The 25,892-nt window shown below is 40.3% G+C and overlaps 2 protein-coding genes across 8 annotated transcripts in view; both read right to left on the reverse strand.

Moving 5' to 3' along the window:
* The window catches only part of zdhhc14 (zDHHC palmitoyltransferase 14), a 31,428-nt gene extending 26,785 nt beyond the window's left edge, over positions 1-4,643 (reverse strand). For 2 of the 5 annotated variants that reach the window (XM_077539790.1, XM_077539789.1), the window contains exons 1-2: positions 3,998-4,641; positions 3,166-3,460 (exon numbers count right to left, since the gene is read on the reverse strand). In XM_077539790.1, coding sequence (XP_077395916.1) covers positions 3,166-3,407 — 242 coding nt within the window. In that variant the 5' untranslated portion in view covers positions 3,408-3,460; positions 3,998-4,641. The other 3 variants (XM_077539792.1, XM_077539791.1, XM_077539794.1) reach the window with 3 other exon arrangements.
* A 3,859-nt stretch (positions 4,644-8,502) lies between these two features.
* The window catches only part of arid1b (AT-rich interactive domain 1B), a 199,961-nt gene continuing 182,571 nt past the window's right edge, over positions 8,503-25,892 (reverse strand). For 2 of the 3 annotated variants that reach the window (XM_077540057.1, XM_077540055.1), the window contains exons 13-22: positions 24,341-24,556; positions 23,262-23,487; positions 18,484-18,625; positions 17,731-17,900; positions 15,794-15,926; positions 15,556-15,672; positions 15,385-15,460; positions 13,444-14,200; positions 12,444-12,574; positions 8,503-11,338 (exon numbers count right to left, since the gene is read on the reverse strand). In XM_077540057.1, the coding sequence (XP_077396183.1) occupies positions 9,632-11,338; positions 12,444-12,574; positions 13,444-14,200; positions 15,385-15,460; positions 15,556-15,672; positions 15,794-15,926; positions 17,731-17,900; positions 18,484-18,625; positions 23,262-23,487; positions 24,341-24,556 (3,675 nt within the window). In that variant the 3' untranslated portion in view covers positions 8,503-9,631. The remainder of the gene's footprint in view (positions 11,339-12,443; positions 12,575-13,443; positions 14,201-15,384; positions 15,461-15,555; positions 15,673-15,793; positions 15,927-17,730; positions 17,901-18,483; positions 18,626-23,261; positions 23,488-24,340; positions 24,557-25,892) is intronic. The other variant, XM_077540056.1, reaches the window with a different exon arrangement.

Here is a 25,892-nt window from a genome sequence, read left to right on the forward strand (position 1 = left end):
GTCATTGACAACAATAATAACTTAGTTTACAGTATTCCACTTCTCCATACACTGTACAGTAGCAGTTGTGGAGACAAAAGCGTAGAGCCTGCCCGCAGACAGTGAGTCATACATCAACCAAATATTGAATAGGCTGTCATGTCACTGAAAGCAATGGTCAGAATTCAATGCAAGCTGTTCGAGCAGGATGGATGCAATTGTGAGGGCCACAAACAAATCAATAAATATGTGGCAAAGATCTTCCCATCTGAGAACAATTTGAGCAGCACAAACGATGAGCCGTCCTGAACCATTTTGATGAAATCGAAAGAGGGATATTGAATGAATGGACACGTCTGTTCAAAAATCTTACATTTATTTAATATTTTGGAGTTTTGTTGCTATAGAGACAACCCTATCAGAGGTCAGACAGGTTTGAAATGCAACGTGGTTACCCCGGAAACAGCAACATGAATGAGCTGTCTCGGCAGAATAACAACAAAACCCCACTAAAGGGCATAAAACGCCGCCATGTTAATCGATCAACAGTTAATTTGGCTGTTGAGGATTGAGCTCTGATGGATTGGATCCAGAAAGACAGCAAACTAACACTCTCTTGATAAGCTGTCCTTTGACCACGGATGTGTTAGTCTGCTAAGGTGACAGTCAAACATTAAGTGTTCCAGAGATACTGATAGATGTGTTAATGTGCAGCACTGTACAATGCACACGATTTCACACCTCAATCACTACGAAATCTAGGGGGAAAAAAACAAAACAAAACAAAAAAACAAAAAAAACCACATCAGGAGCCTTGAGTCAATTGATCTGGATGGTTTCTATTTGGCTAAGTGTGTGCACCACAGTGAACCACAGAAAGTGAAGGACAGAGTTGTCTCAGGAGACCGGAAAGAAAAATAGAGACACAAGTGTGCAGGGTCAAAGAGAAAAAAAAAAACTTTGTCCAAGTTGATGTTCTTGTGACTACAGCTGCATAGATCACTCAGACGCTTCAGGTCTGTGGGACTTTAGTCAAACCTCCCTGGACGCTGCCACAAGAGGAAAATGGATGACAAATTGAAGAGACGGCTTATAGGATTAGGAAAGCTAACCAAAGAACCCTAAACAACCTCCAGAGAAATAAGGTAGCTCCAAGGTCAAGACACATCAGTGTCAGATGGCACAAATCTGTGGCTTTTTCCGCCAAAGTGGACTTCATGGGAAATAACTAAGGCGGCGGACACTACTGTTGAAAGCAAACCTTAAGAACGCCAGACTGAAATTTGCCACAGTGCATATTGACAAGTAACAAAGCTTCTGGGAAAATGTCCTTTGGACAGAATGGAAAAAAATTGAGCTTTTTGACAAGGCACATCAACTGGATGGGCAGACGTAAAATTGAAGCGTACCAACTTACCAAGAAAAGAACACTATCCCTACTGTGAAATATGGACAAGGCGTAGTTATGTTCAGAGGCTGCTTTGCTCTATCTGACACAGGGTGTTTTGAATCTATGCAGGCGGTACTAGGGTAGAATGAAATCTCGAGATTATCAACGCATTCTAGATTGAAATGTGCTACCTAGTGTCAAAAAACCTCGTTCTTAGTCTCAGGTTTTACAACAGGATAAAAAAAAAAAAACTCAAATGCTTTAGAGCAAAGCAGTGAAGTGTTCTGAAGTGGCCTTTCATGAGCCCAAATGTTAATCCCATTGAACATGAGCTGAAACAAGACGTCTGGCGAAGGCACTCTTTAAACCCTTTGACGACTGCAGCAGTTTGCCTATAGGGAGCAGGCGGCCGAAAATACCTGTTGGTCCTGCTGGTGAAGGTTCATTTACAGTTGCAGAAATGTACGGTGATTAATAAAATCTGAAGAATACTACCATTTTTGTCCAGGCCTTTCTCATTGGTTTGTTTTCTAAAATAATTCTGTTGGACCACAATTCAAAACCAATGTCAGATTATCTTTATTTAATTACACCCGATAAATAAATAAATAAATAAATAAAACTTATCAGTTTCAAGTTATTACCGTCACAATTGTTTGGTTTATTTATTTATTATCATAATTGACTAATGAACAGTCTGGACATGATAAAATACAGTACACATCATTTAAAGTCATAGAAAATTGTTAATTCACACTCAAGCACGGACAACGTTTGTCTTAAAATTTGGTCTTAAGGTCCTATGACATAATGGAACAAAGAGCAAATGTAGCATGAAGATAGTGAACAGCAGCCATTATGCACTGCGCACACAGCAGTTTTCCTATTAGGCGCTCTATATGTATATATGAAAGCACTTTACCCTGACAGGCAAAGCAGCCTGACTGAGTAACTAGATCCATGATAGAGCAGGATTGTTATCTATGTAGTGCTGATCGGGTTTCTGTGATGACAGTGATTAGTCAGAAGGTGAGAAAAACAATGCACTGTGGTAAACCCATGTGTTGGCGGTTCTCAGGTCAGTGTCTATTTACAGTATCTTACAAAAGGGAGTACATCTCTCACATTTTCTGCAGATACTGTATTTAATTGTAAGTTCAACGTGGCACACCTCATGGCAAAGAACTCGCTGAACATCTGAAGCTACTTTATCTAACAAATGTTTATTGTGCACTATTTAAAGTTGTTGTTGTTGTTGGCAAAGTTTGAAACATCACTGTAATTTTAAGTAACCCACTTGGAGGACGCCTCGGAATTGTGGCCCGTTTTAGCCTTTTTGCGGATATTTTTTAGCAGAAACTTGTCAAATAAATTGTAACTGTGGACATCCGTACAATGACGCCAAAGTTGATGGAAAATGGAGCCTTTTTGGGTGGGTACTGACATTCTGTTCAGGTTTCAGTATATTCCTTAAAAACAAATGTTATTATCCATGTATGTATGCATCATGCAGAGGCATGTATGAATGAGAATCTAAAACCTGCAGCTGAACACTCAACTAAAACTCTGTTTACAAGGGAAAAAAAAAAAAAAGAGTGAAGCTTCGGGTTAATACCCGGTCTCTTTCGGCTCACATCCCACTCAGTCCAGAGGGATCATTGGAAACACACGCAACTTGAACTGACCTGCTTCTATCATGTAAACTTTGGTGAACCCATGAAATCGCTAATCCTCCAGGTCGAAGTGCACAAGTTAATAGCAGATTGAATCACAAAGTTTCTCAAAACAATACTCACTCAAAGGTGAAGAAAAGTCCACAAGTGACAAGAATAAGGACGAGGGTGAGGTAGAAAACCCCAGTCTGCTTGGCCATCATTATCCTCCCATCGCAGTAAAATTTATTCCGACCAGGGAAGGATTCCCACTTCCTCTTTTTGGGGATCTTCTTCTTGAAAGGGGTCTCCATTGGAGTGGAGCTGCGAGTGCTTATTTGGCTGTACTCGCACTCTCTCATTGACTCGGACACTCCAAGATGCATCAATCGCTCTTTTAAATGCTTTGATGGAGTGAATCCCTGGGCTAGATGAGCCACTGTGAAGACAAGCAAGTGGAAGTTAGTTCAGCGAACACACACACTTGGGATATTTAAAAAAAAAGAAGAAGAAGAAAAAAAAGTGAAGATTGTGTGGCTCAACTCGAACGACACTGATCTTAAATAATAGAGCACGTGTAAAACCAAATAAATAATGAAACGTTCGCTCCCTTTTGGCAACACTGTAGTAGACATTTGTTAGCAAGCAACCTGGCTAGCCTCACCTAGCATCTGAAGTGCAGCTAAAGCTAACAGTACACGACTAGAAATTTGACAAATGAATGTAGGTTTGTATTTTTTTTTTAAACTAGTAAAATTGGCGGCTAGTTTACGGATATACGGAAATATAATTGCGCCTCTTGATTTTTTTTTTATTCAACCGTGAAACTCCTTTTACACACAAACTAAACTAAAAAGAGGTTCGTTCGTGTGTGGGCTGTCAACAATGTGCTATAGGCAGCACCGTGTCTGTCTTCCCGGGATGTGTTTGTGCTCTCTGCTGAGCGAGGCTACACTGGCTGAGCTCGCTGCCTTACCGAGGGAAAGTAACGCTGGTCGTCGTGTCGGGGTGTTGTCACGTCGTCGCCGCTCCTCCCTTTCTTATCATCCAGGTTTGAAACGAGCGGAGGACAAGGCGAAACACACCATTTTAGAAGTTGAAATGCTTGAATGTGGAGTTTGTCGTCGAAAAGCCTCGAAGGAAAATCCGAAGAAAAAGACGACATACACGGCTGGGGTGCTCTCAGGCGAGCTCCAGCATCCCGACTAGCCGCCGCCGCCGCCGCCGCCGGCGGGTCCACAAAGCGCCAGCGTTCCCCCAAAACGAGCCTCGATGAGTCACCGCAAATGTTCACCATTCCATCGCGTGTTGAATAGAAAAGTTCCCCGAATGAGAGTTGAGGCGATGCGGTTGACCAGCCGTTCCGTTCCCGGTACGCGGGCTGAAGTGCCACCCTCGCTAGCACCATCACCATGGGAGCGGAGCAGAGGAGCGGAGCCTCCCCAGCCTGCTCCTCCCCCTTGGAAGACGACGTCGCCACTGAGGGGGCGCCCCGCTTCCCAAAGGGTACCCATGTGGCCTACATTCATGTTTTACTTTGTCTTTTTCTACATTAACGAATAAATAAGTGCATCACTCATGTTTATACATTTTGCTTTGAACAATTCAAAGTGTCCCAAGCCTTCAAATTCGTCTCGACCAGTGATTCTCAAATGGGGGTACGAGTGCCCCTGGGAGTACGTGAAGGTACTCCAGAGGGTACATGAGATTTTAAAAAATATTTTAAAATAATATGTAAATATTTCTATAAATATATGTTCAGAAAATGAATTTTATATCCAGTAGGCAATTGAATTTCAGTGTCCTAAAAACCCAGCATTTCCCTTAACTTGTCATTATGCCACGAGAATCATGTGACTTGAAAACTTTATTTAAAATCAGTTCATTGTTTCTTTTGAGAACAGAGCTTTACTATGATCCCAAAAGATGACACTTTATGTTGATCTGTATGTAGACAAATCTTTATTTATAATCAAATTATTTTTTTTATTTTTTATTTTTTATGTTATATCTTTTTTATTTCCAAATAGTTCGAGAGCACATAAATACAAATATAGTTTGTATATATATATCCTTCGATTATTCAGGTTATTGCAGGCAAGGTTAGTGCAGACTTTTCTCAACAACAAACAACATTCCATTTCCTCTTTTTGTTTTAAATTGGCTGCTCTCATCACCAACTTCACGGCAGCATTTGAAAACAAAAAAACAAAAAACCAGACACCTGTTTTATAGTGTAAAAATCAACCTACCTCAATCAGTTCTTTGGATTTCTGTCGATCAATAAAATTATTGCAATGCTAAAGAACGCTTATCAAGGCCACTTTGGGCCCAGAGAACGAAATTTGATTAAAATTGGCTTCATCTGGTTGTCGGGAAGGGATTTATGGATATGGGGTCTTACCCAAGGGGGGCTTCTTACCCCGCTCTGCTGTATTTCCAACCAACCTGCGAGTAGCTCTCCGGCACCTAACAGTGCAGTTTAATTTTAATTAGGAATGTTTTGGCCACTGCGGAGGTTTTCAATCCTATAAATCAGTCATAGCAGCAAATATTATTAAACATTTCCATTGAAAGGCATGACTTTTTATCCTGCTTCAGCTGAACACAACATTGTGAACTACATAGACCATGATCCTTTGCATCACTGAGCACATGACAAGACATGTAACATGACATGACATGGCCAAGCCTATTTCTTTGTCACTGCTGTCAACGGTGTTCAAATTGTTTGAAAATTGTTGAAACAAAACATTTTGTTCGGCAAAAGCTCTGGCGAGTTATCTTAATTACGTCGAATGAAAACAGTACTGACAAATGAGTCAGGCAGTTACCACATAGTCCTAACATCGATGCCAACTGCTGCAGTGGTTGTGTTGTTGCAATTTCCTGTTCCGCCCCCTTTTGTGTGATTGATTGCATCACCAGCCTCATCTGGCTGCCATTTCACACTCTCAGTCACACACATACACGCACATCGTATGACCATTGTGAAGGTCATGTATCACTTTTAAAGCTGTGTATCTAAATGAGCGCCACTGTTTGTTTGGCAGGAAACAGTTGGACATGATAGAGCAGTGGTGTCCAAACTATGGCCCGGGGGCCATTTGCGGCCCGCCGTCCATTTTTTTTAGCGGCCCGCGACGTATGCTAAAATTGGCATTTGACTCAGTTCAAATAAAATAAAAACAAAAATGTTTGGAGATGGTCAAAGTAAGAAGGGAGGGCGTCGAAAAACACCATTGCTATTAAAGGTTAATTTTGTTAACTAAAACTAACGAAAAAACTAAAATTAAAAAAACTATTTCGTTAACGAAATAACTGAAACTACATTTTATGTTTACAAAACTAACTAAAAAAACTAATTATAGCAAAAATAAATGTCCTTCGTTTTAGTCTTTGGTAATTAATTTAATGTATGAGCCTTTGGGATGATTTTAAATGTGATTTTTTGTAGATTAATTTTGTTACAAACCGCAATAATGACGTCGCGCCCATGATGTTTTTTAAATATTGCGCACAAGTAATACACATTAATAAAAAAAAAACTAAAACTAATACTGAAACTAACTAAATTAAAACTAAGCATTTATTAAAGAACTAAAACTAATTAAAAAAAACTCACACAAACCCTGAAAACGAATTAAAACTGACTAAATTTTAAAAAACGAAATAAAAACTAAAATGAAAAATTCCAACAAAACTATAATAACCCTGCTGCCATGTTACAAATGTCTAAATATGAAAAAAAAAAAAATGCAATTTTTAGGACTAAACACAATTTGTCTTCATAACATTATGTGGCCCTTGCGTCCTTCTGATTTTCTGTATGTGGCCCTCAAATGAAAAAGTTTGGACACCCCTGTGATAGAGCAATTGAGAAAGTAAATTCCAAAACAACCCGAGGCTTAATGGCGCCCAAGCGTTCTTGCCTAGCATTGGTCACAATGAAAGAGCAGATTACGTTGGTCAGTGGGTGCAACTTGACTTGTGAATCTCACCTCATCATCCTTATCCAATTACTCACACCTACCGTCCTACACTGGTGGTGAGAGGCAGCAAGACAGTTTCCGTACAGGTAACCAAGCGAGCGCAGCATCCTCTCAGCCGTCACATCCGCACTGTCAAGAGTGTGATGACTCAGCTTCTCAGAGGCAAAGAAGTGTAGGAGGCTTTCTCCTCCGTGGCGTCTGCCTACCTCAAACACATCCGGCATCACCATAAGTAAGAAGTGTGACCCACTTTAAGTGACAGGGGAACACTAAAACGAGCGGGTCTGTGTTTTCAAGCAATGCCAAGCAATGGATGGAGAAAGTGAACATTGCTTGTTAAAATAACAAGCTTTTCTGATATAAAAACAACGACAAAACATGAACTATAACCATAAAAAGTATTTAAAAAAATAAATAAATCCTGTTAATGGCTAAAACATAATAACATAACAAAAATGCAGTCTAATTACAATTTACTTGCACTGTTAAGAAAGAAAGAAAGAAAACACAAAAAAATCTGAAAGAAATGTCAATAATTGCACCCATAGATGCTGCAAATGTAATATAATTATGTAATGTTAAAAATTGAGTCAACTCCCCGATTTTGATGCTTCATAAATACAGTCTCTAAACTAGTGGTGCTGCATAAAACATAATATTATGAAGAAAATTTTAGGGTTGATTGGGGTTGTTTAAGCAGATTGAGGCAAAAAAAAATAAAAAATACTTAAAGCTGCACTTTGTAACGATTTGGCCAAAAATATCTTTGTGATATCCATTTTATTTGACCATCTATGGCTAAAACATTACCCGGTAGTAGATTAACACCTTAGCTGTTCACAATGGGTACTCCTGCAAGTTTGAATGACCCGCCCTCTGTCGGCGGATGTGACGTCATGTGCGCACGTCGTGTGTGTGTGTGAAGGAGAAAATGCCACTTCATTTTGCGGCCGTAGGTGGCAGTAGATATTTGAAATTCAATTTTCTGGACAACATTAGGCTCTTCTTTGCCCTGTTACTAAAGGCACATTCAGTTTAGTAAGCTCTGGGGGGAAAAAAAAAAAAAAAAAAACTGCTTGGAAATGAATGTTGACATGTTTTGTGTTGAATTGGAATTAAGTTGGCTAAAAAGTGGAACCCAGAACCCAACTTGGTTTCAAAACACAGACTTATACCTCTCTCCCTGACATGCAGTTAAAGGAATGTTATAATTAGTTTTATGTAGCCAGCTTGCTTTTAATGATTATTATATGTCGCGATAATACCTGTTCTGCAACTCGGCCTCTCCTTCGTCAAGGCCCAGTCTGTGACGCATTTAAGGGGTGTTGTCATCCTGAGGAATGCTGTTCTTAAAACCATGTTGGACTAGACAAAGGGCAGGGAAGATGAATTCCATGAAAAAGGGGACATTCTTGTAAGAAGCAGAAGTAAAAAGTAGGCAGAAATGTGTGCTCAGGTACATTCTCCGAACATAATACAGTATCTGCAATGCTTTGTGATGTTCATAGTACATTTATTTGTGACATGTGCAGCACAGAGTATAAATGTATATACCAGATAAAAGAGACGTACCGTAGTCATACGAAAAAAGGCAAATTTTACAATAAGCATTTTGAACATCTTGTAGGTTTTCCAACACATTTCTTTTACAGGGCATTCAAAAATATGCCCGCTAATGTGAATGGAGGACATGAACAAAAAAAATTAACGTGTTCCGTTTTCTTCCGTGACCTCATTATAATATCCTCTCACCTGGCACTTTCATGTTTGATTACCAAAGCGATTGTTTTCTCAGCTATAATACAATGCATACAGGCTTTTATTATTATTATTTTGTTTTTACATTGAAACATTGGTTACCATGTTCAAATATCAGACCCCAATAACAAAATACTCATAACAATAACAAATGTTATACAACAATAAAAGCATTTGTTGATCGTCCCAGGTTTTGCTATGCTTGATTGAGATAACGGAACCATGTGCCTCCATTGTACAGTTTGTATACAGCGATGAAATAATACAGACAAAGATGAAACAAGCACTGTCGTTGAGGCAATGGTTCGTTCATAAATTAGACGTTTCTTTCTTTCTTTTTTTTCTTTTTTTTTCCACAGCTGCGCTTCTCTCAAGTTGATTGGCTGGTGCGAGCTGCCTCCTTGTGGCCTAACATACACACTGCAGGTGTGTTTTCATCATCCGGTTCATTCTTCTCGTCCTATTGCACAAGTTTCTCTTCCAGCGACCGAGACATAAACATTTCAACTCAAACAGTCAGTGTGCTAATTTTTTCCACAAGTGCTGACAAAAATGTTCAAACTCCTGTACAGTGTCACATTTGTTTTTTGTTTTTTGTAATAAATACTCTCCAATAACAAAAAGTAGATGAGCTTTTATAAAACCGAAAACAAACTCCTCGACGTTATTAAGTCAGCACCAAAATCTGTTGGTACCTTCGGGTGAAAAGAAAAAAAAAAAAAAAAAAAAGGAAACAAATGTCAAACATAACATCAACACCGGCAGGTGTTAAATATTTGTATTCAAATGAACCCCTTTGATGACTAAAAAGAGCAAAACAAGCGAAGTCCAGCTTAATGTCTGCCGATCGAGTCCTCCTGTCATAACTTCCCCAAGTGAAAGAGAACCTGGCAAATGATGGCAACCACTCCAGCGTTCAGCACGGAAGAAATGGAAATGTCTAACAACCTGCTTTCGTACAGCACAAACTCCGTTTTGTTCTCCTCCACTTTGGCCATGGCCAACAGGCCTTTGGCCGCTCGGCACAACATGCTCACGCTGGGCGGATCGGCGTGGGCGTGCCCCATGAAGCCGTGAGGGCTGTGCTGGTACTGCGCCACGCTGACGCCGTCCTCTAAAAAGGCCACCAAATTGCCCACGCCGCCTTTCTGCATGGCGATGACGCGGGCCGCCGTCGGGTCCCCTTGCGCCAGGTGGGAGGTGATGGCCACCGCCATCTCCCTGTACACCTGGGCCTTCCTCTGCCCCACGTAGCGGACCAGCACCGTGAAAAGTTTCTCCTGGCGACTGAAAGGCGGCGTGGCGAGGAGGAGGTCCACGTTGCCTTCCTGGATGCTCAGCTTGCAAAGGCACTCCAGGACCAGCCTCTGCGGAGTCAGCTGGGAGCAGCCCGCCGCCGAAGGGAAGGGGTCCCGGGCTTCTGCCGAGGGGCACACCATCCAGTGCAGGAGGCCGTCCAGGACGGGGAGGCAGATGGTGTCGGCGTAAGCGGAGAGATCCAGTTGACCGGCGATATTCGCCAGCGTGACCATCGCGTCCTCGCGCAGCTGACCCAGACACTCCCACCACCACTCGAACTGACCGCTCGACAACCCTTTGCCCCGCTTTTCGTCTCGTTCGTAGCTAGGGGGCGACCTGGTCCTCTCCGGGTGTTGGTGGTGGAGTAGGAGGAGCCTGCCAAGGAGAAGCACCAGAGCGGGGTGTCTGGACATATCCGAGTCGTTCCCGGGGATGAAGGACAAGCCGCGGACGATGTTGGACACGCACAGGCAGCGTTTGGTCAGCGAGTCGTGCCAGGCCGAGCTGGCGGACAGCGGCGCCTCGTCCAGGCAGCGGGGTTCGTCCTCCAGCAAGGTGATGCGGTCCCGCTCGCCGTCCGGGTGCACCCGGAACGGGTAGGACGGCAGCGAGCGAGCGGGGTGGGCGTCCGAGAGCGAGTCGACCCGCGCGCACAGAACGTCGTCGATGGTCGCCGTGATCCTCGCTCGCTCCGCCCCGCCGTCCGCCTCGTTGCCGTTCTCGGGCTCCGCCCCCGGAGGCGGATGGAGGCGGGGTTCCAAGGTTGTCTGGATGTGAGCCGTGGTGTCGCCGCCGCCGGCTTGCCAGTGGAGCAGCCCGCTGGCGAACTCGTCGACGAAGTCGTCGGTGGCGCGTTCGCCGAGGTCGTCGTCGATGGCGATGGGGAACTTGTCGTACTTGCTGGCTTGTTTGGGTTTTGGCTCGGCGACAGACAGCTCAGCGTCACGCTCGCTTTTACTCTCTGCGTCGTCGTCGTCGTTTGTTGACCTCTGATCAGGTTTGAGAGTCTCTCCGGGAACAGCAAGAAAGTCTTTCAGAGCATTTTCTGGTTGGTCCTCTGGCACCGCCAGACTCGGGACCGACTCAGGTGTAGATTGCGCCGCACTTTCCGTTTCATGGTCCAAGATTGGTTCTTCCTTCCGGTTGGAGCTGAGGTCCAAAAAGTTTTCCTTTGTCACCGTCCCGACTTCAAAATTTTGCAGGATGCCGAAGATCTCGATCAGGCAACGGCGGAAGTACTCGACAATCAGCTCCAGGAAGCCTGGCAACTGCACCGACACAACATGTAAATGTTAATAACCGTGAGCAGAAATCTGTGTCAACATTTTTTGTTTTTGTTTTCTGATTATTTTTAGAATCGATTATTCTATCGATTAATCCACTGATTAATCAAATAATCGGACCTACTTTTATTTTGTACTAAAACAGCATGTGCATGAAGTAAAACCTGAATTAATGAAAGTAATATGTGGAGTTCCCCAGGGATCAATCCTTGGTCCTGTATTATTTATTTTATGTATGGCATCAGAATCATTTAAATATGTATTTTTTTGCAGATGACACCACTTTGCACTGGGAAAAATGTAACACAGCTTCTGAACACAGTGCAAGTGGAATTAAATACTTTGACATTAATAAATTAATCAAACAAAAATGATATTACTTGGATATCGTCAGACCAATAATCCAGTACAAATTATGATCAACAATACTGAGTTAAAAAGAGTGTATGAACATTTTTCCGGTGTTGTTGATCATAAACTGTGCTGGAAGTCGCATTTGAAATATATTCAAACCAAATTATCCAAACCGATAGGAACATTACATGAAGTAAAATATATCTTTAACCAAAATTATGTACACTTGTTTGAGTTATTGTGTGGATGTTTGGGGACATACATATAAATAAATAACAAACACGTTTTTATTTTACATTTTGTAGATATATGAATGTGCATATGCAGTATATTGTTGGATTTATGTGTAGATGCAGTATGTGAATATCTAATTGTGAATATCTGATTGTTATGACCAAATAAACTAAGCTAAAAAAAGTGTTTTACGAAAACATTTTTCATCAGTTCATAAAAAAAAAAAAAAAAATAAATTTTTTGATGAAACTGATGATGTTGCTGGTTCAAGTCTTTGCTTGTCTTATTTCGACTGAACACAGAAGACAAAATTTTTTTTCTATGAAAGATGACAGAAATCAATGATTAATTGCAGTTGAGAAAATCATTTAGACAATTTTCAATTTAAAAAATTGCTCCAAAAGAATACTCAATTATTAAAGTAGCTGCCGATTAATTTCATCGATTACTTGTCGATGAATCGACTCTAATGCTACGGTGGGTTGCCAGGAGACTGCCTTACCTGGGAGAGGTTAAATGAGGCAACAGTGCTGTCGTCATAAAGCAGAATGTTGATGGTGTCAAGCGCCCACGTGCTCTCCGCTAGCAGGCCCGACTTGAGCGACATCATCACACGCCACGCCTCGGGCGTTCCTGCGATGGGAAGCGTGGGAGAAATGTTGTCATTGAACAGTCGTCGGGTTGCAAAGGTCACCGTTACGCGGCGTTGAGTTCAAATCTGGGATGGACGGGATCATCGATTCGTTGAACATTTACAATTTTGTACATTAGTGTTCCCTCATCTCTGAACTTGAGCCTTGCAAGCTCCTTAAATAAATGACCAAATAAATAAATAAATGACTAAATGTGAAAATAAAAACGGATATTAAAAAATTATAATTGAAAAATTAAATACAAATGCATTTATTTAGTTCGTCGTATATATATATATATATATATATATATATATATATATATATATATATATATATATATATATATATATATATACACATATATGCTCTTTTTATTTACATTTATATATATATTTTTTTATAAGTTTCAAATTATATTTTTTTATATCCATTTTTTATTTTCACTTTTAATCATTTATTTAGTCATTTGTTTATTTTGAATTGTGGTCCTCCATACAAAACAAGCGGATTTTCCCACAATTCAAAACAGATTTGTGAATAATGATGAAACTTATATTGTAATGCTAATTGCTGCAAAACAGAAACAGATAGAAACAAACTTTTTTTTCTTTCCATGATGAAAGAAGAGACTAATCTTACTTCCGGTAGCTTCCATGTTTTTATAGCAATAGAACACAATATTCTGTGGGCCTTGCAAAATCAATCAAAATCCAGTAAAACAGTGAAGGGGGTTGTTTCGGTAATAATGATAATGGCTGGGAGTGAATGAGTTAATAAATAAATAAATAAAAATATCTGAACACATGAATCAATGTAGTGAAAACACTGGACAGGCAATAGAACCAAGAGACTCAAGTTGTGACTCACCTGTGTCCTTGGAGGTAAGCTTGCGTCGAGGCCTGAGAACTGGCAAGGTGCCCTCCACTGAACCCGGTGGGTAGTTGAGTTCCCTCCTCAGGCTGTGAGGGAACTGACTCAGATGTCCGCATCCCTGAGAGCCCATCACGGCCATCCCGGGCTTTGACATCTTCATGGCTGACAGGAACGCTGCTTTGCTGGGTGACACGCGGTTGTCCAAGGAGCGCTGGAAAGCGCCTGGACTGGGGGCCCGCGGCAGGTGGTTCGCCATGGACTGCGAATTGGAGTAGGAGGACGGGGGGTGGCGCGAGGAAAAGGGAGGCATACCGCCCAATGACGACGACATATAAGGGGACTGCCGGTGCCATTGATCGGGACCCGGTCGCCCGTCCACGTCTTCTCTGCCAATTGAGCCGTAAGGCGCCATTTGAGGAGGGTGTCCTTGTCGATTGGGATAACCGGGGTAACCGAGGTCTGTCCTGGACGGCCACATGTTGGGACCATCAGCGCCGGTGTGGTTGGGAACGGGACCCCCTCCCATCATTCCGTGCTGGTTTGGTGCCATTGAAGAGCCGATGCGTTCGCGGGGGTACGGATACGGGAACTGTCCTTGGATGGGTCTGTGATCTGGGCCGGAATAGCCGCCGCCGCCATAGTGGTTGTACATGTCCGCCTGCTGGTTGGGGTACTGCATTGCGTACATCTCGCTCTCATGCCTCTTGGGGGGAGGACCATACATGCCGTCCATGGGTCGTTTGTAGCCCTGCTGAAGCAAAAAAGTGGATGTTGGTTAGCGATATTGTTTCAACAATCACCTTTCATCATTTGTTAATTTCACAACAAAAACTGTGATGACATATATATTTATTCATATGTCTATCTAATGTATGTGTATATATATTAGGGATGTAACGATATCCAATTATCACGATACAATATCACGATACGATAATGATCACGATATTGTGAGGAAGTTGGCGATACTTAAAAAGGTCACAATATTGTATAAAAAAAAAAAAAGACCTCATACTAAAAAAAAAATTGTGCTTTTGTACATTGCAACAATGCATATAAACAACCTACAATCTCTAATAACACTAAATATTGAAGCACTTACTTGCTAATGCACGCACACGTTGAGTTCTTCCACATATTGACATATTAAACATAGAAGGGCCAAAACATCCCTAATGAAAATGAAATTGCACTAAAAAACTAGCCCCCAGAGTGTGCTAGAACTGCACAAATGTAAATCAACCTGAATTTTTAAACAGACGTGTTGCTTTTAATATCGTGAACATAACGACGATATTGTGGCAGTTTTAATATCACGATATTGCCCTCATCGTTACATCCGCAACTCGTGATTATTAATATGCTCGGTTTTACTTTTAACGAACAAAAATTGTGACCACATACATGTATATATTTTTATATATACATATTAGTGCTGCAACTAAACATTTTATATATACACTTGGGCTGGGTTTTAAAAAAAATCCAATAAATTGATTCATAAAACCATGAATCAATTATTTTAATATTTCTTACCCCATAAATTAACAAGAAAATTGAATTTTAAAGGCCGATCTTAGTTTTCTTGAGATTTACTGTTCATATGAATTTAAAATTATTTTCTTACATTTATAAAAAGACCCGACTTATTGCACTTTATGACAATTCAGACTTTTTTTTTTTAAATGTATATTTACAATGATTGAATTAGAATGATGAAAACATTTTCATCTCATCCATGCTTATGTCAATGTTTGTGCAACATTTATGTAAACAAATAAATAAATAAATAAATAAATAAATTAACCAGTTACTCTCTCAGCCAAATTTAATTTGAAATTAAATTTTTGTGGAGTTTTTCCTTTTTAATCATCTTTGATATCGAAGAAGAATTGATGTTCCATAATGAACGAATGACGACATACAACATCTCACCTGTTGCTGTTGGTACATCCCAGAAGGATGCATCCCATACGGCATGCCAGGATACTGCGGACTGTAGCCATCGTGTCTTCAACATAAAACAAGCGGGAATGTCAAACTTACTGCTTTCCAAATGAAAATGCAACACGTGACCAAACGATGACATCACACGCAGCTTCTGACCTCTGCTGTGAGGGATATCTGCCGGAAGAATACATGCTCCCCTCACTGTGAGCTGCCATGCTGTTCTGACTGCCAGGGGGACCCAAGCCGCCCTCCATCCCCATCAAGTGGTCCGCTCTGCAGAGTGAACAACGGTTAAACTTTTTACGCCAGTTCCGTCTTTCCCTCTCGGAAGTCAACCAGGGTCGACATTTCAAGATTCCACTTTCCGTCCTCCCAAGATCTCGTTTTGGCTCACCTCCTGTCATAGCCCGGTCCGTATGGATACTGCGAGCGTTGAGTCATACTAAGGGCTGCTGGGGGCCGTCCGTAAATGTCCTGCGCGCCTCCAGGCGGCATCTGGCCGGGCATGTAGGGATCTGCTCCTGCCACTGAGTGGAACAAAAAAAAAAAAAAAAAAGTAAATATATGTATACAAGTATGTCACATATGTAGGATTGTAAAAAAAAAAATAATTTTTAACATGTAAGTTTAACCAGTAATGCTCAACTGAGGCCTAAAATGCATTTTACACTTTAGTTGTGGCACCTGCAAGCCAGCAGGTGGCAGCATTCCCTCAAATATTCACCAGTTTCTCAACATGCTCATTGGTTAGGACTGTTTTTGGCCTCAGGCTGTTCTTCTCATGAACTCCCAGAGCTTTGACCTCTTGTACCTCAAAAGGACTATTCCATACGATCTTTTATTCCATAATGGAAAACTACACCCTCATAACTCATTCACTCATTCACTCGCCGCCATTTTCACAGAAGCAATCCCGTTCACTCCCGGCTGTTTTACTGAATTTTGACTGATTTTGCAAGGCCCACAGAATATTGTGTTCAATTGCTATAAAAACACGGAACCCATCAAAAGATTAAAGTCTCATCTTTCATCAGGAAAAAAAAAAAGTATGTTTCTATCTGTTTCCGTTTTGCAGCAATTAGCATTAGAAGAGAGCTAAGTTTCATCAGTTTTCACAAATCTATTTAAAATTGCAAGTAATTGAGCTTTTTTTTCTACATGGCCCTGGTTGATCTCCTTTGCTCTGCTGCCACCTGCTGGCCGTTTGTGTAATAACTACCATTTCTGCAACCGTCCTTTGCAGTTGTTAGGCTGCATCAAAGCCTTCTGTATGCTCTAGCACAGGGGTGTCAAACATAAGGCCCGGGGGCCGGATCAGGCCCGCAATGGGGTTTAATCCGGCCCGCGAGATGGTTTTGTAAAGTTAAAAAAAAAATAAAAAAAATAAAAAAATAAGTAATGTCGGCCCAATTAATCAGCCGGCCACAATCAAAGCTTATAAATTCATAATTACACAAGTAAGTCTCAGTTGAGCAATGCAACTTAAACATGGAATTGCTCTGAATGTCGTTATTTTAAGCACAATTTAAAGTTAGTTTGTTTAAAAAATAAAAACATGAATCAAACACTAACATGCTGAATAAGACACACATTCAACTACACATTAGATAAGGATTAACGTCCTTATAACTTCATTAACGGCACCCGGCACACAATCAGTGAACAATATACAGGTTTATGCAAAAAAGATTTTGGGACAATATTTGTACAGATGCGCCCCACAATTTAGGGCTGGCCCACAAATAGCAAAACTCTGCATGTAATTGACGGCAATGTTTTAAAAATTATGTACAATTTTACCGATCCGGCCCACTTGCGAATATATTTTTCTCCATGTGGCCCCTGAGCTAATATGAGTTTGACACCCCTGCTCTAGCATAAAATAAACTAAAAAAAAACAAAAAAAACAAACGTATAAATACGTCTTTGGGACACTTAAAACATTAAAAAATAAAAAATAAAAATAAAACGTATTTACACGTTATTGGGAGCAAATGAGTTAATCTGATTCTGTGATATTAGGGATGTCTATCAAGTCCATCTATTCATGATGAACACGTTAAGATAATAAAAATACTCAGCTACAAGAACATCGAAGATGATGATGTCATTAGTGAAGTACACATTCTTGTCTTGAGGCAATCCCAGTCGCATCAATACAAGCCCGTTATCCATTTTCAACCACAATGTTTTGAATTGTGATGTTGATTAGAACCAAAAAAAAATAAAAAAAAATAAATAAAAATAAATAAAAAAAGAGACATATAAAAGTAAACAGTTGATTTCCATTGTGTTCTCCACCAGCCCGTGTTTGGTGTCGGCCTCACTCACTCTTCCTCATGCCAGCGAAGGGATCCTTGGTGTCGTATTGCATCCTCATCATCATATCGGGCATGCTGAGGCCTTGCTGGTATGACGCGGCGGGTGGCAGAGAGGCAGCACGCTTCTGGAAGGCCGGGTCACTGACTTCTGAGAAGGGATCCTGCACGCTCACGCTGCTCCTGGAGAGGGGGAGGGGATGAGGAATGGAGGGACAAAAAAACAGAGTAGTGAAGTGGAATCAGGAACTGTGCATGAAATGTGTACAAAATAATCACATAATGTTTCTGTGTTGAATTAACAGAATACACAATGGGCTCTACTTTTATTTTATTTTTATTTTATTAGCTGTGTGTATTGAGGATGATGCAAATCACAGTGAACCGTGCGTATTATTGGCGTCAAAAGCATGCAAGCATCTATTTTATTGTTGGCAGACGACCTCGAGCTACTTGAAAAATCAAGGAACACTTTTGCAAGACTAATATCCTGAAATGCAGCAAAGTGCAATCCTGGCTTCAAATCATAACTGATCAAGCGTACTACACATCCGTCTCGTGTGACCTTTCAGGTCTGTAAATCAACTCCCCCTTCCTTTCTCGAGATACGCATCAATTTGAAAGTGTCAAATGATACTTTACAGGGAAAGTGGTTACATTAAGTGTGAAATGTCGTGAATGATGAGTGCTGCTGCGTGCAGTGAAAAAGGAAGTCTGTCGAGCTGCAAATAATATTGCCGTTATGTGCATCAATGATTGAAGGTACCTGTTCGGAGGCACAGGCGTGCCCTGTCCCAATGGGGTGGTCGCTCGGGTGGGGGGCAAGAGGTCCCCTGCGCCTTCTGCAGTGGAACTGCTGCCGGAAGATTGCGGCGTCTGTGGACCTTGGAGGGAGCCGCCTGAGTTGGCTGCAAGATTGACATGACGGGATGTTAGGCGAAAGTTAACTTAAAAGGCAATCAGGACAAACCGGAAGTCACAACTCCTAACGTGGCTCTGCAGAGGTTTTTGTATGAGAGAAGGAACACTTTGGCAGTAATGACCTACATGAGAAGTGAGCTGAAGCTAACAGCCCACATATGCGCATCAGGATGGGAACATGGCTGCTAATGAGAGGCCGATGGAGGAAGAGGAGGACAGATCAAAACACAGCAGAGATGAATTTCTCTGAAGGATCGACAAAGAGGGAAATAAAGTCAACCTTCCATCGCGCCACATGCTGCTCGCCTGATTACAATTTGGGTTGATTTCAAAACAATATTTTCCCATTAATTGAAGTGTAGGAGTAAGCGAAGATTGAGGTGCCGAAGTCAACTGGCTCCATGAATAGCTCTTATCATATAAATGATAAATGAATATACTTTACAGGAGTTAACTGCTGTTAAGCAAAAACGAAACAAATTATGTCCCCGCCATTAATTGCAGAGTTAAAATGTTGATGCTTAACTCATTCACTCGCCGCCATTTTCACGTTTCGCAATCCCGTTCGCTCCCGGCTGTTTTACTAGATTTTGACTGATTTTGCAAGGCCCACAGAATATTGTGTTCTATTGCTATAAAAGCATGGAACCCATCAAAAGAAAGATTAAAGTCTCTTCTTTCATCAGGAAAAAAGTATGTTTCTATCTGTTTCCGTTTTGCAGCAATTAGCATTATAAGAGAGCTAAGTTTCATCAGTTTTCACAAAAATATTTAAAATTTTAAGTAATTTAGCTTTTTTTCTAGATGACAATTAGCGTAGATTTTAAACATAGAAGACCAAAACATCCCTAAAGAAAATTAAATTGCAATAATAAAATAGCCACTAGAGGGTGCTAGATCTTCACAAATGGAAATCAACTTGACTTTTTTTTTTTTAAACAGATGTCGTCCTTTTAAATATTGTGAACATGACGACGACGACATTGTGGCAGTTTTAATATCACGATATCGCCCTTATCGTGACATCCCTACTATGTAGTAGTTAACGCCACAACAGTGTGAATTCTAGGAGCAAAGAGCCACAAGAGGCTGGTAGCGCAAGCTCATAAAACCAAGGGATACAAATTCCCCGAAGCAAGTTTAATGCAAAATGAGGACCGTTCTGCTAAAAAGATGACAAAGACAAAGAGAGGATATGAAAACAGCCTAATGAGCATTTAGCGTAAGAAGCCTTCCACTGGAAGAGCCTTGGTGGCCTATTACCGCGCCGCACGTTTCCAATATAAAAAAAAAACAAAAAAACAAAACACAGACTAAAGCTTTAAAAATTCATACTAATTCTAAATTATTCAGTGATGTCCCCTGCTTCTACATGGTAGGAGACAGAGAGGCTGAAATACAGGGAGAGATGCTTGTGCTATAATGATAGCAGAGGTTGAAGTGTCAAGAACATCTGAGATTATAAACAACGTCTGCTTTTAACCAAAGGCTCAGAAGTAGTTTACCACTCTTCAGTAGCAAATCGTCCGATGCAAACGTTCAACTGTGAGGTGGTGAAAGCGAAATGAAGACGGACACAAGCGTGAACTCAGGCGCCACATTTCCAGAGAGAAAAACACGCGTGCGTTTCAAGTCACGTGGTTGACATTTGTGCGTGACAGCCGGTGACATAATCCACTGGGATGGTGGCAGAGAGGAGGAGGAGAGGGAGGAGGGGGAGGGGGAGGAGGAGGGGGGCACGGGTGGGAGTCAGTCAGCCGAGCCACTTTTGTGAATGAAAGGTGACGGGGAGGTCAGGTTTGTTTACGTTTGACATTCCAGTGCTCATTAATCACTCCTCCGCATAACACGCTCTCGCCGCGACCAGCCCGCTGGACACACTCCATCTGTGACATCACCGCTCTGTCAAGTCTATAAATAGACTGGCGGGGTCTCTGCAGGGCAGATGGCTTATGATGTAGAAGGAGGAGAAAAAAATAGGGAGGGCACAAGTGAAATTGAATGTAATAATTTTTTGACGCAATAATTATTTTTATTAAAGTTGATGTAGGGTACTTTTTTCTAACAGTTATAATATGATGGTATACTACAAACAATAAAGACATTTTCTGACAATAATGTCGCAACTTCCGAGAACACATTAACTCATTCAATCCCAAAACATGCAAAACGTTTTTTAAATACTTTGTCCTTGCCTCCCAAAGACATGTTTACACTGTTTTTATGTATGTATTTATTTATTTATTTTTTTAATTTTTATCTGCAAGAGCATACAGAAGGCTTGGATGCAGCTTCTGCCATGAAGAGGTGGCTTCAAGCAATGGTAATTATTAAAAAAAAACAAAAAACAAAAACAAAACAACAGCAGGTGGCAGCAGTGTATAAGAGATCAGCCAGGGCCACTTTCTAACAAAGCGCTTTTCTCTGTGTTTTTGCCAGGAATGTGAATATTGACAAAACTTACTGCTGCAAAATGGAAACAGATACAAATATATATGTTTTCCAGATGAAAGAAGACACTCTAATCTTTCCTTTGGTAGGTTCCATATTTTTTATAGCAATACAACACAATATTCTGTGGGCCTTGAAAAAAATCAGTCAAAATCCAGTAAAACAGCCAGAAGCGATGGCTGGGAGTGAATGAGTTAACAGTGACAGTCCCATTAGGTGATTATTTCATACTTTAGGACAAGACATATGAGGTTGAATTATAATGCATTAAAAACACAAGATATGTGCTTGTGTGAGGTCCATGTGTACATGGCCAATTTTCTTTTCCACAAGCAGGAAAAGCAATCTGCAATCTCTCACGCTGAGGTTCTTTTCAAAAAGCCCGGGTCACCTTTCTAATCTCAGTTGCAAATTAGAGGCGTGCCCTTAATGCACCAACTCTCTGCTTTCCTCTCCACTCCTGATCCTCACGTCATAATTGTTCACAATGTGAATACCAAACATATACAAAACAAAGTCACCCAAACGCAACCTCCCTTAACCTCAATCACACAATAATCCAAAAGAGGTCCAAATGGGATGGTACCGTAGCTGACCTTCATTAACTGCTAAATTGTCTCATCAAGTGTTGTTTACTTACAGTATTTCATGAGCTTACAAGTGCTTTTGTAAGAGCATTCATTTACCTTCTAGTGAAACGTTCCAGTTCCTAATGGAAATATATGGTCGTCGGCCACTAAAATTTACATTGTATCCAGGTGGACATTTTTCATTGTCTAACATACTGTATTGTATACGTGTAAGCAATATGTATGCAATAAAAGTGCTTCAAAAATGTAACTAGATCACAGCAAGAAAGTCAGATTGAAAAAGACTTTAAGAATAGATTTGATCTTTATTTCTTCTGTTCGTGCGTCATCTAGTGGCTGACTGTCTGCTTAATTAAAAACGCTCACTGACTTAGGTACTTATTTAGTGGGTTTTTATTAAAGACAATTCAGCACACTGAGCTTCCCCAATACACAGGAAAGGAAGTTCTAAACGTCCAAAAAGGCACCTGGGATGTAATTATCACACAATATAACCAGCCACTCGGTTTTAGGTGTTCATTACTTAACCAGTAGAGGGCAGTCATGCACTAAACGTGCTTAGAAGAAGACAGGAACATGAAGATAGTCACCTCGTGTAGCTAACAGCTAGCGCTACCCTTATTTACTCGTGAAATAATGAAGCATCGTTTATGAGTGTCTTTTAAGACACTATTACATGTGTAATGTAGATATAATGATGTATGTGTGAACTAAATGGAGGCTAGTGTTTGTTTACCTGAAGTGCTAATCACTAGCGCATTTATGCTAATCGCGATTGCTAACAGTTTAGCATAGGCTAATTTTGTTGGTGGTAAATTATGAGTACTTAAAGCCACTCAATTCAACTCATGTCCAACCTTAGTTGGCACTACTTGGGACTTATAATCAGAACTTCCAAAAGTGAAGAAAGTCACTTTTAGCCTCTATTGAGACCTCTGCTGTTAAAACTTTTCGTTTTCAACCTGCGCCAAATAAAACGGTGACCCAAGTTCAGCGCACACAAAAAATTGCAGCAGACAGGTTGCTGCGAAGCGCACGTATCCCCTGGTGGGAAACAATTACATTTCTTACTGGACCGCTTCACACTTGTCGACGCGCTATTTATTTGAGCTACCTGCTTTTATCATGTCAATACGGCATATTGAACGTGCAGTCAGTAATATTATCAAGTATCAGCTATGACTTTATTTTTCATCTTAGCGCATACACTGGAAACACGACTGTATCCTCTGACACATTAGAGAGCGCGACACAAGTTTCAAAGATGATCATTTCTGTTTCTTTTCCAAACTTCAATCTCATCTGAACTAGTGTAGTTTGGTGAATGCTATTTTTACACACACAACAGGCATAATATAATAACTTGGCTAATTCATTTCATGTTTTAGCATGGATATACATTCAATGATGGCAAGGTTGCAAAAGTCAAGTCAAGTCATGTCAAGTCAAGTCAAGTCAAGTCAAGTCAAGTCAATTTTGAAACGTTCAACAAAGTTGCAAGACCATTGACACATGCAGCTTGATCGAATTGCACGCAGGTGGGCAAGAGGCTGAAAAACGGTGAGAATTGACCGTTCCTTACCAGGCGAGGGAGGCTGGATCTTGACCTGCTTCCTGCTGTCCCCTGCAGCCAAACTCCCACTGCTGCTGCTGCTGCTGTCGGCTGGAGGCTCTTCACCGCGCTCCATCTTGCACTCGTAGGCGAACAGGAACTGGATGTAGTGCTTCTTCAGCGAGCTTGCTGAGCTGCTCGACGTTCCCACGCTCAGCGTGGTGGACAGCTCCCGCCATTTCTTGTTCTTGTTCACCTGCGGAGGGTGGCAAAATGGTTCGTTTTGCCGACTATTTTGTGATGTAGTAAGAGAGTTGTTTCTCATGATATCGCGATATTAAAACGGCCACAATATTGTCGTCGTCATGTTCACAATATTTAAAAGGAACACATTTGTTAAAAATGTCAGGTTGATTTCCATTTGTGCAGTTCTAGCACCCCCTAGTGGCTAGTTTATTAGTGCAATTTCATTTTCATTAGGGATGTTTTGGCCTTCCATGTTTAAAATCTATGCTAATTGTCAAACGAAGGGGAACCGAATTTGCTTATGAAGCGATCAATGTGTGCTTGCATTAGCAAGTAAGTGCCTCAATATTGTTATTAGAGATTGTAGGTGGTTTATATGCATTGCTGTTATGTACAAAAGCACAATATTGTGCTTTATTTTTAGTATGAGCTCTCTTTTTTAAAAATATTGTGATCTTTTTTAAATATCATCAACACCCCCACAATATCGTGATAATTATCGAATCGTGACCTTCATATCGTGATAATCTCGTATCGTGATGCTTGGATACCGTTACATCCCTAGTTTCTAACCCATCTTTCTCAACTTTACATACTGTTCACATAATGTTGTCATATTTCTGAATAAAATAGGATGATATCAAATCCACCTGCGCCACAACTTAGACCTGCTTTTAGCTTGTCTACAGCAACCAAATTGCCAAATACGTCAAGGGTGTACAACACAAAGCGATGGAATGCACAAACATGCTGACCTAAAAAAATAGGGCCCCATAATGTTTTTCATTATTTAATCATGACAATTTACTTGAGGATTACATACAATTTATCCATCAAATGTGATCCCAATCCAAACGAATTACCACAGCAAGGCCCCCAATCTCCCGAACGGCGATGTAGAGCTTCCAGAGATCCAGCGGTTTCTTCCCCACGATCGGCAGCTGGGAAACAGGAGTTCCTCGTTCCTCCATGAAGGACAGGTAGCGTTCCACCCACGTCCGCCTCTCTGGCTCCGCACCCAGATCGTATAGTCGCGAGACTCGCTCGCCGCTGGATGATGACGAGTTTGCGTTGGCTTTCTGTCAAAAAAAAGAAAATATGGTGGGGCAAAATACAGGTAGTTAATGTTTATAGCTTTCGGATCACTACAAATAATAAGAACGGTCAAACCTCTCGCCTCCTAAATGACCATTTCATATGAATTGTATAGTGGCAATTACACAGCCTATTTGCTGTACCTTACTTTAACAATTGTCTCTCCCCTTGGAAGTCATTAAGTTTCATTGTATATTTACACATAGGGAACGAGAATCTCGGTTATATGGACATACTAAAACAGTACACACTGTTTGTTCAAAGAATTAAATTCATACATTCACAGCACATTCACAATCTGGCCTTATGTAATATGGGTGTCAGCAACCTTAACTTTCAAGAGAGCCGTTTTATGCCAAATAAATACAAAAAAAAAAATCTGTCTTGAGCTGCACAACATTCGAACATTGCGATGAACGAAACGTGTTAGTGTTAGTTTCATTCAAAAGTACTGAGGGCCCAAGAGCTAATTAGTGCTGCGCCAGAACACATAAACAAGCAAAATCCAATTCATCCAATTTTCTTTTCCCTTTTTGTAATTTTCCATACTTCATATTTCATACATTTATGTATGTATGCATGCATATATATATATATATATATATATATATATATATATATATATATATATATATATATATATATATATATATATATATATATATATATATATATGTATCCATATATATATATATATATATATATATATATATATATATATATATATATATATATATATATATATATATATATATATATATATGTATGTATCCATGTATTGTATGTATTTATTTATTTATGTATAGATTTTTCTGCCTTTCCATCAAATTTTTTAGGAAATCCATCGACATTTAGTAATTTTCTGCTTCTTCCTTTATTGGACTTGTTAAGGCTATTTATTTATTTATTTTTTAATTTAATTGTATTTATTTATTTATTTATTTATTTTTTAACATTTTTCTACCTTTCTTTGCTATAAACTTTGACATTTTTGGCAATTATGTCGACATTTTATGGCAATTTCCAGGATTTCTTTTTTTGTTATTTTACTTTTCTTTTTTATTTTAACTTTTTTTTTTTTTTTTTTAAATCCAATTTTTTGACATTTTTAAACAAATTCGTGGACAATTTATGGTAATTTTCTGCATTTCCTCTTCCTTTTTTGGACACGTTATTATTATTATTATTATTATTATTATTATTATTATTGTTATTATTAACTTTTGGGGCATTTTTAGGCAGTTTTTAACACTTTTTAAGCTACCTTTCATCTCTTTTTTTTTTCCCCCCTGACAACTTTAAAATTTGGACCCTGACATT

Source organism: Festucalex cinctus, chromosome 12 (assembly GCF_051991245.1).
Source record: "Festucalex cinctus isolate MCC-2025b chromosome 12, RoL_Fcin_1.0, whole genome shotgun sequence".
NCBI classification, from domain to species: Eukaryota; Metazoa; Chordata; class Actinopteri; order Syngnathiformes; family Syngnathidae; genus Festucalex; species Festucalex cinctus.